Source organism: Microtus ochrogaster, unplaced genomic scaffold (genome assembly GCF_000317375.1).
Source record: "Microtus ochrogaster isolate Prairie Vole_2 unplaced genomic scaffold, MicOch1.0 UNK11, whole genome shotgun sequence".
Taxonomy (NCBI): Eukaryota; Metazoa; Chordata; class Mammalia; order Rodentia; family Cricetidae; genus Microtus; species Microtus ochrogaster.
In genome coordinates this window covers 3,894,212-3,908,609 of record NW_004949109.1, presented here as the reverse complement: position 1 = coordinate 3,908,609, position 14,398 = coordinate 3,894,212, and the positions used below count along the sequence as shown (strand labels likewise).

The following is a 14,398-nucleotide window of genomic DNA, read 5'->3' as shown; positions in this document are numbered from 1 at the left end:
CTAAAATAATGTATCTTAGAAAAAAAAACTAAGCAAGGGGCTGAAAAACCTCTGCAATGTAAATAGAAAGATTTCCCTTGTCCATGGCTTGGAAGAAACAATATTGTGAAAATGTCAATACTATATTATCAAAACAATCTATTCAATGCAATCCACATCAAAATTCTAATGGCATTGTTTTCAGGAGAAAAGAGTAATAATAAAATTTATATAGAAAGACAAAGGGCACCAGGCGATGGTGGGGCACACCTTTAACCCCAGCGCTCGGGAGGCAGAGGCAGGAGGATCTCTGTGAGTTCGAGGCCAGACTGGTCTACAAGAGCTAGTTCCAGGACAGGACCCAAACGTACAGAAAAACCCTGTCTCAAGAAGGAGGAGGAGAAAAAAGAAGAGGAAGAGAAAGAAGAAGGATGAAGGGCAACATATAGCTCAATAGAAAGAGTAATGCTGGAGGTGTCACAACATTTGATCTCAAATTATAGTAAGAACCATAGTAAACAGCAACAAGAATGACAGTACTGGCACAAAATAGGTCTGTACATCAGTGAAATTGAATAGAGTACACAAAAATCAACTCTTACAGCTTTAGCCACAAGGGCCCTAGGTAGATTCCTATTGCTGTGATAAAACATGACCAAAAGCAACTTGGGGCATAAAAAATTTATTTCATCTTACAATTTATGGATCATGATTCAAGAAACCACAGGCAGGAACTGAACCTGAGACCATGGAAGAATACTCTTTACTGGCTAGCTCAGCTTGCTTTTTTTATACAACCCAAAGCAACCTGTCAGGAGGTTAGCGGGGTGAACACCCACAGTGGTCTGGACCCTTCAACATCAATCATCAAGCCAAAAAACACCACACAAGAGTAATTCCAGGCATATGTGGTAAAATCATTTTCTCAGTTGAGAGTTCCTCTTCTGAAAGAACTTTAGCTTGTCTCAAGTTGACAAAAAATTAACAAGCACTCTATGGAGATAGTCTTTATAACAAACTGTGCTAGGAAAATGAAATTTCCACATAAGAATGAAACTAAGCCTATATCTCTCAATTTGCCCAAAATGGATCAAACACCTTATTAATGTAAGGCCTGAAACTTTAAAATTTCTGGAGAAAAACATAGGAAAATACACTTTATGAAATAAGTAGAGGCAAAAATTTTCTGAAAAGATGCACAATGATACAAGAAATAATCCCAAGAATTGACAAATGAAATTAGGAATCTTATATACAGCAAACAATCACCAGTATCAAGGTACAGTGTACAGAATTTACCAACTATACATCACACAGGCAGTTAGTACCTAGCATATAAATCATCTAATCAACAAATGGCATGATGAATTGAATAGAGAGTTCTCAAAAGAAGAAATGCAAATGGTCAATAAATACTTGAAAAAGAGTTCAACAACCTTAGCCATTGAAAATGCAAATGAGAACTCCTTTAAGATTTGTTCATCCTAGTAAGAATGACTATCATCCTGGAAAGTAATGCTGACAGGACATGGGCAAACAGAAAGCTTGCACACTGCTGGCAGGAATATAAACTTGTGTATTCCCACTAAGAAACTCAGTATGAAGGGGCCTCAAAAAAAACTACCAATACAACCCAGCTATACCATTCATGCATATACTAAGTCAACACACCACAAAGATACTTGGATATCCACATGTTTAGCTGTAGTGTTCACAACAACCAAAAGATAAAATCAGCCTAGATGTCCATCAAGAGATGAATGAATGGTTAAAGAAAAAGAAATTATGATATTTTCAAGAAAATGGATTCAACTGGAAAACATTACAACAAATGAAATAAGACACATCAGAAATACCCTATTTTCATGCAGAGCTTAAATTTAAAATTATGCATATGTGCGTGTGTTTGTGTGCATATGTGTGTTTATAGGTCAGAAGACTAGAAACAGGATCCTGAGAAAAGAATGAAAGATCACTACTGTGTAACAGAATAATGCATGTAATAGTAAATTAGAAAAGAGAGAACTGGGGGGGGGGGTGGCATCAGCTGTGTAGGGAGGAAGGCCTGAGGAAAGTGGTCAAGGAGAGGAATGAATTAGAATAAACTGTAGTGGCACAACTGTATGGGGATTCCATTACAGATCCCATTATGATGTATACAAGCCAAAAAGACTCCTAAAATTAAACAAACAAATATTTTCCATATAAAATCCTAATATTATTTATAAGAAAACTAGCAATAAAACACATGTTCTGTGGAAATTAAACTTGAGTATTAAATTCTTAGTAATTATATTAGCTCATTTTACTCAGCAGTTGTAAAAAATGAAAAGCTGAACAAAATTGGTGAAATTTATTTCCCAATTACATAGTTTTTTCCTAATTTAGAACTTATTTAAATTCTACTGTACTTATATTGTTATTTTCTACTGAAATTAAATATAATAATGTGTGTCTGTTAAAGTAAGGAAGAAAAATGGTTGCTGAAAAATAGAACTACAACATAAAAGTGTTTGCATTCCTTAAAGTTTTAATGGAACATCAGTATTAGCTTGAACAAGGTAAAAGTGGAAGAGGAAGTGGAGAAGTAGAGTTTTCTCTGAAATCATTACTATGTGCAACTGTGGACTGTGTATTTAGCATTTTACTATAGTAGACTTAAATACCCTGCACTCGTGAACCCATTTTCAAAATAAAATAGTCTCAACAATAGTCTTTATATAAATACTAAGGAAATATTACATAGACTGGTATTATATTTTGCTCTAAGAACTCATAAGTAGATCATAACTTACTTTAAAGTTGTGTTAACGACCAGAGACAAATGTGGAAAAACCTGAAGGTTAGTTAGTGTTGTGATTTTCTGAATACAAATATACCTTGAAATTGTTCATGAATGATGAAGCTTTGCTATTTGACAGGAAATTCTGAATATAAAAGGATGTCTAAGAGGTCACCCAGTCTCTGTTTCTAAGTGAGTATAAAAAGTTGCCCTGTGAAAATCATTATAAGCATTATGAAAAAAACAAAGATGAAAAGTAAAAGCAGCAGAACCTTGAACATGAAACACTTACCTTTCTACTTAAACCACTTACATATATGTTAGCCCAAGGAAAGACATTTGCATTGTGAATTTATTTTCGGGAAGAAGTTTAAAATCATATCTACTTACCAATCCAACACAGTTGCTTAAAGCCACTTTAGTTGTACTATGTTGATCTTGCAAATATCCTGTGTAGTGACAGTTGTCTAAGAAATCATGTTTCCATTGGGGTCCATCTCTCCCCCAGTATTCTACTGTAAAATGTTTGGACACAAAATTTGTATTGAGAGTCAAGTTTAAGTGAAAGTGCTTGCCATAGGCTGAAAGTTTAAAAAATAATTTAGACACTGCCTGCTGTGGCTCAATAAGGTCCATACTCCGTCTTCTCCTTGAGTGCTTATCATCTTTCACAGTAAAGCTGAGAAAAGCTCCATTTTGATCGACTCTTATTGGAATAGTTAGCTGGTAGTGTTCAAGATAAGTCAGGAATTCCTCTTTGTGGTCACAAGGAAGAGAATGCAGAAAGGCACATGGAAGAAAAGAAATTTTAACAGAAGAAGTAGCAATATAAACAATGATGTCAATTAAAACTATACATCATTATATGTGAGGTGTGGATAAAAAATGTTATATTAAACATAATGAAAGCATAACATCAAAAGATTAAGTTTCAATGGTTAATTGCTCAAAACAGTATTATTTTTAAAAGTTATTTATGAAGGACTAGTCTTCTTTCCTAAATTTAACTTTTAACATATGGATTTTAAAAGTTCTTCTAGAATTATGGATATCTTACATAAAAAAGTACATACATATTTTAAAAATTATTTAGCTCAGATAAAATTAACTTTTGTAAGCTATTAAAAAACATCCATGGAGAATCTCTACAGATCTGAATAAACTGTCTTCAGAGAACAAAGTCATCACTAGGAATGTGAAAGGCCAAGAGCACCTCAGAGGCCACTCTGACAACTCCTCACAATGTCAAACAGGAATTACCAGATCATATAGCAATAATTCTAACCTAGGTACACACAACAAATAAAGAATACATTTCCAGGTAAAAATTTATGTGTGAATGCTCTTGTCAAGACTATTCATCACAGCCCAAGGAAAGAAATAATGCAACTCCCCATCACCTGATGATGAAACAGGTGATGTTAAGCTAGATAGTATTATCCTCCAACAGAAAGGAAAGCAGTACTGATATGTGCTACTGCACATGAGTAACCTTTCATATCAACTGCCTGCTATCTATCTATCTATCTATCTATCTATCTATCTATCTATCTATCTATCTATCTATCTATCTATCTATCTCTTCCCATTCCTCCTTTTTGATTTTGGGAGACAGGGTTTCTCTGTGTTGTCCTGGAGCTTGCTCTACAGACCAGACTGGCCTCAGACCCAGAGACCCGCCTGCCTCTGCCTCCTGAGTGCTGGGATTAAAAGTGTGCACCACTACAGTGACTCACTTCCTAATAAAAGTTTATTTTCTAACATAAAAACAAAAAAAAGACCCCATCACAAAAGACTGAATATTACATAATTCTACTCATGTGAAATAGTCAGAGACAAATCTCTAGACTTCAAAGTGTAGAAATCACTGAGGAATAGAGAATTTGGGAGTGATTCTTAATGGGTACAGGTTTTGTTAGTTTGGTTGTTTGTTTTACTTAGTCTTTTTTAAAAAATATTAAAATGCACTCAAGTTGATTACGGTAATACTGTACAGTTATAAAACCTACTAAAAACCTTTGAAATGTATACTTTAATAGATGAATTATATGTTACATCTTAATAAAATGTTAAAAATCAAGTATATAAAAAATTAGAGAACTATTAAACATTTTCTTTTGATTCATTTTATTATCTTTTATTTTATATGCATAAATAAGTATGTATGTATATGTATCATATATGCCCAGTTTCCATGGAGGTCAGAATGCATCAGAATCAGTGAAACCAGAGTTTCAGACAGATGTGAGCAGCCATATGGGTTCTTGTTAGTGAGCATGGATCCTCCAAAAGAGCACTCAGTGCTCTTAACCACTGAGCCTTCTCTATAGCCCCACAGTTTTCTTACTTAATCACCCATCTCTTTCTCAGCCAAATCTTCATTCAGTTAAGTTTACCAGTAGGAGAAACCAGGTATCATCCCATTGTTTCACTGACCACATATGGAGCTTACTCCATAAAGATAATGTTCAATGAAACTCTAACCAGTGGAAATAATTTAAAATATGGTGATTCTCTTTTTGTAAATAAGATTCAGTTAAGTACTATGGTTTTGTGGATTAAGAGGTATACTACTTACAGACAGACTTCCAAATAGGTACCAGTCTGAAACACCTTCAACAGCACCAAAAAAAAATTGTTACTGTTATTCATGAGAGGAAAATCCAAAAGGTAGAGCTTTCAGTAATTCTATGAGAAAAGGACTGGTTCATGGACTACAACATGACATTTCCTCCTGTGGCTTTCTTTATTGAGGTCATTTCTATTATATAAAGTTCAATTGTCTGAATTAAAATAAGAAATAAATTAAAGAATGAGAACCCTTATGTTTGGAAAGTATTTGTTATTATTTTTGTGTTTTAAATGAAGGGTTCATGTCTAAAAGAGTCTGTATCAAATTTATCTGGTTTCTTCATCTTCTATAACATAAACATTTGGATTCTGTTGTAAAATGACCCTGACTCAAAACCCTAGCAAGGAATGAGTCTATTAGAACACAGGAAAAGCAGCAGGTTAGAGTGTATGAACCCATGGGACAGCTATCTCCGAGGGACAAGTCAGACATCCTCTTAGCACCTTCCTTTCTGCTCCATCTGACTAGATATTTCCAAGATATTATTTACCAAACTATAGAGTCACAGTTTTTATTTTGTGATAATTTCTATCAAATTTCAAAATAAGATATCCTACCTTGAGAACTGTATGAAAGTCTGTGGTCACTATAAAATTCTGAAGAAGCCATGATGAGGCTCAAAATCCAAGTCAACGTTTTCCACGGAATTTCCATAATTTGGAAAACTGAACGATGTTCTAGAGGGCTACCTATGAGCTAGACAGTCAATATCACACCAATATCGAAGCATAACAATTTTAATTCCTTAAATCTTCTTGCAAATGAGTTGTTAGATGCTCCACTGCTTAACGGGTACTTTTCCCCAATATCTTTCACTTTCTTCTATGTCTGGATTCATTTTCTTGATCCAAAAATGAAGAAAATAATGATGATAAATTTTTTCATAAGCAAAGCTCAGAGTGATGGGTCACTTAAGTACAGCCACTTTTTAACCTAGAGGAGAAAGTATGAGTTAACTGAGAAAATATCATGAATGGACATATTTACTACAGATTAATGAATATCTGCCAGAGGACATAAATTCAAAAGAACTTAATATAGTTAAACACATAATCAGAAACCTAAATGACTAAAAGGATAATTCCACAACTAAAAAAGAACCTTGGAACTAGAGATTATAGAATGCTTGTCAAGCATGCACAATATTTTATGAATCAAGAAAAAAAAGAGGAATGAGAGGGAGGGATAGGAAGAGGGAATGGGAAGGAATCTGAAGTGGAGACTAGCAATTATTTTAAAAATAATGAAGCTGAAGGTAACAATGGACAGCATGGTATGCCAACCTCCCTTTAGTAAAATAGCCACATAAAAAAAACTACACAATCTAAGTCCATCGTATGTCCTGAACAAACAGTGTGTTATGCCATTCCTCAACAGAACATTTTAAGCCTATTCCTATCTAAGACTGCTGTGCTGCTTTATGGGGTACTTGTGTTTGTTCTGACAAGCAGATCTATAAATACACAGTGAGGTTTATCATCTGCCTATGAACTCTTAAATAGTATCACAACCTACACTTCTAGAAAATTGAACTAATTTATGGTAGAACAGAATTTATCTAGAAGTCTTACATGACTTATTAGGCAACTCAAATAAAGTAATTTCAATTCTGTATAATTTGCCTGAAAAGAAGTCTTTACAACTTCATTCCAAATATCACAGCAGTTCTCAAGTCCTATCTCATATATCACACATCTGGCTAATTACCTCACTCAGAATATATGAACTCAAAATATTTATATACATGGCCACCTGGTTTCCCAACAGATAACACATCAGAAGAAAAAAATAGAGGATTAAAAACTAGTTCACTAACAGCAAACTGTATCTAAAAAGGACAAAAAGTTCACTTGTAATTTTAGAACCCCAAAGTAGTACACCTAAGGCAACTACACCTTGTGTAATTTAACAGTTGCTATTGTGTTGCGGGAGGTCCTTCTGCTCCTCCAGCCTATAGCCGCTGAGATACCAGCCCATTGGGGCGTGGTCTCTCTCCCTTTAAAAAAGCGGCCACTTCCCTCTCCTCTTCTCTTCACTTCCTGCTCCACCGGCGACTAGACTCCCTTCATGGTTGTGCAGAGGGCTGTTGTCTGGGATGGAGATCTGTAAGTTTTTTCCCCTTTAAATAAATATCACCCTATTAATCATAATTCCAAACTGGTGTGGCATTGTTAGTGACTTACGCCTTCACTATTGTGTACACAACTGTGCCATAGCTCACTGTCTGATTTTGGTAATATTATATCTGACTTTGGAATAAAAGTTAAATCTCTTCTGTAAGATACATTAGTACAAATAAGATAAATAACTATGTAGAAGATATTTTAAAAAATCTCAAATTCCAAATATACATAGTAGACACTTAACAAACGTTTGCTATATTTGTTGGTTTGAAAATAAATGAATAAATAAGTCAACAGAGAATAAAATATCATCATGCATATACAGGATAAGTGAAAAATAAGGTCTGTGAAATACTTCAGTCCCTTTAAAGGTAGAAATGTTGGTTATTATAACTACCTAAAATGCCTCACATTCATCGCTACAAGTGACAAAACTGCTGACCTTTGGAATGTTAGTTCATTAATCAACAAATATTTTCTCACCATGTTTAAAAATGAAATTTAAAAATAGCAAAATACAGAAAGAATAAAACAGAATCCTTTTCTTTGATAATGAATTCCTAATCTTTATAATAACACAAAAATTCAAAGCATATAGAAAAATGACCAAGTGATATTAAAAAGTGTGTTACAGGTGATTAGATGCAGGAAATAACCTCTGTCAGTGAAGATGGATTAAGAAAAGCTGGTGCAAAACAGCATCTCAGTTAAGTCTTGGAAATGAGTGGGATTTCATTAGTCAAACTGTTGGATATAATCATTACTGATACAGAAACTCACTCCAAAAGGCCTAATGGCAAGGAGGTGGAGATGGTGGGAATAGGCACTAGTATTAGTAATGGCAAAAACAGTAAATTTGGTTCCTGAGCAGAAGCCTAATTAGTAATAAAGAGAAAAGTAGTTTAAGGTCAAACCAAAATAATTTAAAATATAGATTATGTCCTTGCACTCACAAAATAATACCACCCCTGTGGTAAGACAAATTCTGGCAGATTCAGTGATCCTGCCCCATAATAGCCACACTTTTCTGTCATCCTCACCCCTTGACTAACTTAATTCCAGTCAAGAAAGTATCTCAATATTGAAACGATGCCATTTCCATGATTCGATTACAAAAGATCCTGGCTTGCAACTTGGTACCAGATTTTGCTTCATTGGCTTAGATGAAGCAACTTAATACTTAGATGTTCCCAAAAAGGAAATCAGAAGAACCTCCACATAGTAGTGGAAAGAAACTGGAGCCCCTTCCAATAAAAGTTACTGAATCCTGTTCTGGGATAGATGAGCTTAGAAGTCCATTCTTCTCCAGTGAGGGTTCCTGGTGAGAACGCAGTCTTTGCCAACACTTTGATTATAACATCATCAGAAGAACATAGTTAGTCATAGCTGGGCTCACAGAAACTGGGTTAGCAAATGTGTGCTAAATTATTTACTCTGTGGAAATTTGTTATGCAGCAATTGATAACTAATACAGCCACCAGTTGACACATGAGTAAGTTGGCATCCATAGAGATCAGGTGGCTAGAAAACAAGTGAGTCCACATTCATGCACAGGCTAGCTGGCTAAAGACATCTCAGTTTGTGCATTATATCACACTTCTAGCTTGAGGCACACTTTGGAATGAATGTTCAGTAGTAGTTCTCTACAACCATGTCGTACAATATGTTCGCAAATGCAATCCATTAGTATGAACATTATTTTAAGCAACTTTGAACACAATTGCTTTATACCACAACTCCTATTTCTATTTAGGCAAGACAAAAACTACATATTCTCAAATTTAAAAACATATAAAATACAAAATCCCACTATTATTCAATCACAATAAAGAAAAGAATCCATATTCTTGGTTTTCAACCTTCTCAGACATGGTCCTATACTCCAAACTGAACCATGAAATAACTATTCTTTCATGAATAGCACTCATCCTTAGTTTTTTCAAATCACTAGAATGTTTTCAGTAATAACATCTGACATGAAATGGGTCCTCCACTTACTTTAATTGTAGTCTTCTTTTAAGGAGGAATTTACAGTTAGGACATTTGAGTTTGTTTTCTAGCAGTCATGATATATTTGTATTAAATCATCCACACCTTTCCTTTGTTTTCTTGGACACTGAAACTAATGGCAAACTTAAAATATAATGGGCTTGATTTAGAAAACAATTTTTCCCCTCAAGAAATGTCTTGTTATTCAGTTTTGTAATCTTCACTCCAACCCTTTCTAGAATTACCCTATAAACGTCTAAGTTAGCTAAGATAGTAGCACTAACAGGAAAAGTAAGTAAACTAAAGTGACTTACTCAGTAAGAGGGGCTTTGGAATTTAATAGAAAGAACGGGAGTTCTAGAATTAAACAAACTGGAGTTAAGGTCTTGTTCATCATTAGATACAGTATCTGGTACATGGGCACTCAATAAATTAGATGTCTTTCTCCTTCCCGCCTCATTATCTTTTAAACCTCTTATGCTCAGATATCAAACTTAACACTGTGTGTTAGTGCTCAGTTGGCCGAGCTCAAATAAATTATAAGAAGCATATCTACTCACTCCTAGTCACCCACACAGTACGAGTGAATTGTGTTAATTAACCTACTTTCTGACACCTGTTGGGAAAGCTAATCAAGATGCCAGAATAAAGTATGTATAGAAAAAATAGTTTCCAAAGTTCAACTAACACTAAAATGCTAGATAGTTGCTCAGAAATCACAATGCATTAATAAACCTAGCCAGTTGTATAAGAGCTATAGCACTATTATGTTGTGGAAATGCAAAGGCTTGCTACTCCTGGTTTGGCTTCAAGCTACAAAACCTCCCTGGATCTGTTTTCTCAACTATAAAATTGAGACAAAATATCTACCTTACAAAGATGTTTTGAGAGAACAAATTCGATTGCACCTGATAGCATGTACTATGTACGTCACATGAGTGGCTAAATAAAAGTTAGCCTTCCCCTCTTACTATATCTTACTTTTCAAAGCTTTTCCTTTAAAAATAATTTCTCATTCCTCCTTCCCTGAAAATGTGGAATAGTAGGAAATCATAGAGCCAATATGGAAGCTGTCTTCTCTTTTAGAGCAGAGTGAAAAACCTAGGCTATGATAATTATATTTTTAACTTTTAATTTTGAAAAGATAAGCAAAATGTCCAGTTTACTTTGACTTTTGTATATGATTTTTATTCATAGTGTAAATGTACCAGCCGGCAAAATTAAAGACTAATTTAACTGCTCCCATGGATCAAAGCTATACTAGTTATGTAGAAGAAATAAGACCAGACAACTTGTACCATAGTGATCCCCTCCATAGTCTGCCCTAGTAAAGCGCACTAACTTCTCAGAAGCCTGTTCCTTGAGTTTTCTTTATGGTCTGACTTCCCACTCAAGTGATGTAAAAGTAGCTATAGTAGTAATCTCGTTAACTATTATTATGAAGCTAGAGAACATGGTTAACACCTTTCTCAACACTTTTCATCCACTTTAATCTGGTTATTTATTCTAAAGCTGATTTGGTCTCCATATAAAATACAACCAAATCCTAAACCCTTCAGGTCCTTTAAATTTGTACATGAAAAACTTTTCATTTCATTTTCCAGAACTTTCTCTCTACAAACATTTGGTAACTATTGTATTTAAAAACACAGTTAGGCTCTAAGTATAAAAAAGTTTGATTATCTACAAACTTTGTAAAATTAGTCACCAAAAAAAAAATAACTAAATGTATAATTTACTCAAAACTCATCTTTTGAGAAAAGAAAAAATTCAAATTGCCCTGAGTTACATAATACTTAGAATGTTGCCCTTTAGTAATATTTTTCCTTTAAAAATGCTTTTCTTTCTTGATATTAGTGTAAAATATTAATAACAACTTCATTTTTCTTTTTCTAACTGTGAAAAATTATCTACATCTTTTTACTCTCCCTTCCCACTAGTTCCAAATATGCTACTAACTTTCCTTACTATGATAACTCAATTCTTCTGTCACCAAGATCACAAACTGCAAGATTTGGCACCAGACCCACCCTAAGCCACTAATAGCTGCTTTTGGTTGCTAAGGAAATGAAGAGGAAGTAGTAAGAACAGACAAGAATAGAGATTAATTTGCAGGTCTTAGACCTAACTAAAAATTATCTACAATATTTCAGATCTTAATGATTAGAAGAAGAGTTTCCTCTGGGGAATCACAAAAATACTAATACAACCACACAGAATAATCTGCTGCCATTTGTGGCAAATGAATGATTTGCTGATTTGCTTGAAATCAACTTATATACAGCATTCTTCAAAAATATCACTAATGCTCACATTTAAGCACCAAATTACTATAAACAAGACTGCACTACCACTTTGGTGAAAATAATTATCTTCAAATTAATTTTCTTAGTTGCCTTCAAATGCACCAGTTTTACATTGTCTTTCTTCCCCTGTCATGGATTTTAAAGGCTGCCAATTCACCACTAAATGTTTCAGTCTAATCAATATAAGCTTAAGAAAATAAAATAAAATAAAATAAAGAGAAAAAACACCTAAAAAAAACCCTCTGAACATAAGAGTAAACTGAAAATTATATTCAGTGTATTTTTAAAACTTCCAAGCAATGGTTTATCGTCGTCCTGCTCCCCCGCCCCTGGCTTTGCACACCCTCATCACCCCCCTTCCCATTCCACTTCATCCAGACAGAGGGTAACAGTCTGAGCTGCCCTGGTTGAGTTGATCCTAAAGTTAACATTCAGCAGCCCATTTCCAGACAGCAGCGCTAAATCTATTTGGATAAAACGCGTGTGACCCAGACAGTTGGCATTTGGCCCAAACGCGTTGCACCAGCAGCTCAAATAAAAACAAGAGTAAGAAACTTACTCTCTTGTTCCCTCTCAGTGTGCTTTCTTACGCTGGCTTGCTTTCTTTGCCCCTAGCACAAGTGGAAAACTTATCAAAGGCAGAAATTAGAGCACATATTATCAGAAAGATTTTCCAATACTTCCTCCAGCACTCTTGTTCTCTCTCCCCAATCCCTAAACTTTAGTCTCATATACCATACATACAGACATACCCTGATAAACAAGGCTCCAGGGGGTTGAGTCTAGCATGGCCCAAGTGGGCAAAAGTAAATCAAAACCACACGCTTTCATCTCTGATTAGCCTATTAAGAGCTTAACATATCCTAGAGCATCAGTGCTATAGCCAGCACACTTCTGCTGGCCTGGGAGCCCAGGCATGAAATATGCACTTGTCTGAATACTAAAGACACTGACATGAAACGGATTTGCAGAAGGCAATTGTAGAAATCTGGAAATCGAGTAAAAACACACATCATCATTACTTTCTCCACCACTATCCGGTGATTAGTTAAAAGACCACGATGCTCATAATCAATTTCATTTCACACAACACGCAAATTCATACATATGAGTGCATATTTTTCACATCATAAAATACCTGTAAGCCCTAGAATTCTCTATCCGCGAGTAGCCTAGAGTTTAAAAGATTTCTGCCTGTAAAATGAGTTTAGTCAAACTCACTCTTTGCCATAAAGCATGCGTGCACACACACACACACACACAGAGAGAGAGAGAGAGACAGAGAGAGAGAGAGAGAGAGAGAGAGAGAGAGAGAGAGAGAAACTGAGATCTAAGCATTATTCCTAAGACAAGCAAAGCACAATTTTTTAAAGGTTTAATTGAATATTGTGAAGTCTTCCTTACCGTTTTCATCTTCAAATTCTGATAAAAAAGTAACTTTCAAACAATAGAGATTGCACTGGACGACTCACGTACTCCCTCCTCTTTCTCTCTTTTTTCGTTTTGCCCCCTTTGCAAAGCCACACCAGCCAGTTATTCTGCAGCCAGAATAAAACCCTATAGTCTCGCTAACCGGAGCTTTAGAGAACAGACTGCCGATTTGGCAGTTAAAAAAAAAAATTAAGAAAAAAAATGCTTTCAATACATCCAAGGCTATCAACCTGAGACGTGCTTTGCAAACCCCACTCTCTCCCTCTCTCCGCCCACCCACCCCCCCAAAAAAGAAAGGAAAAAAAGAAAGAAAAGAAGAGGGGAAAGGCTTATTTGGGGTGGAAGTGTTGCCCTCTCTTCCTGGACAGCTTAGTGCCTTTGCTATGCAAATAACATGTGCAGAGCATCAAAAGGTATCAGGAGAGAGAAGACAAGAGGAGCAGGAAGGGCAGGAAAAGTTTTGTTGAAGTAGCCCTCGAGCTCACTGCCGGCCCCCAGCCAACTTCAATTGCAGCAGAAGAAAATTTTGGCAGCTTTCCTCAGAGGCAGAACAAACTGACGTCAGTCTGCAGATGTGCCTGGGCTGCGTCGGGTGCGCATGTGTCCTGGGTCGTCACGTGGAGGGGGAGGGGAAGTAGAGGTACAATCGGGGTATCCAACTACCAGCCATTCAGAAGGGCTTAGACAATGTCAACTTTTCCGCTCTGTGAATGAGAGAAACTCTGGCCCCCTAACCTCTCCCCTAACCCACTCCGCCTCCTTCCTCCTCCTCCTCTAACCTCTTTCAGAGCCCTGTCTGGTTTGTTAGCACTGTTTCTTGGAAAAGGGAAAGAGGGGTAGAGGAGATAGGGGACTTGGGATATACTAATGTCAGTGTTAGAATTTTCGGTGTCATTCTTTTTTTAACCTGTACAATAAAAGCGTTTAAAAGTTGCTCATAAAACTTCTCATATAAGGAGTCGAATCAGTGGAGCAGGCAAATTTCAAGATTTGAAAGTAACATGTGTACAAAAACTCCTGTGTGCTGAATACATACTTCAACAAGTGAGGTTTCCAGCAAAAGAACGAAAGCTAAACAAAACTGAGCCCTGCACATTTTCCATGTGATTATCGACTTCAGGCTATGCGGAGATTTAAAAGGAAGGGGGGGGGGAGT

The 14,398-nt window shown here is 35.7% G+C and overlaps 1 protein-coding gene across 1 annotated transcript in view; it reads right to left on the bottom strand.

Moving 5' to 3' along the window:
* Adamts6 (ADAM metallopeptidase with thrombospondin type 1 motif 6) overlaps nt 1-13,452 on the bottom strand; it is a 222,041-nt gene extending 208,589 nt beyond the window's left edge. Inside the window, exons 1-3 of the mRNA XM_026788997.1 lie at nt 13,216-13,452; nt 5,951-6,326; nt 3,152-3,516 (exon numbers count right to left, since the gene is read on the bottom strand). Of these exons, the coding sequence (XP_026644798.1) occupies nt 3,152-3,516; nt 5,951-6,047 (462 nt within the window). The 5' untranslated portion in view covers nt 6,048-6,326; nt 13,216-13,452. The remainder of the gene's footprint in view (nt 1-3,151; nt 3,517-5,950; nt 6,327-13,215) is intronic.
* Nucleotides 13,453-14,398: the final 946 nt, after the last annotated feature.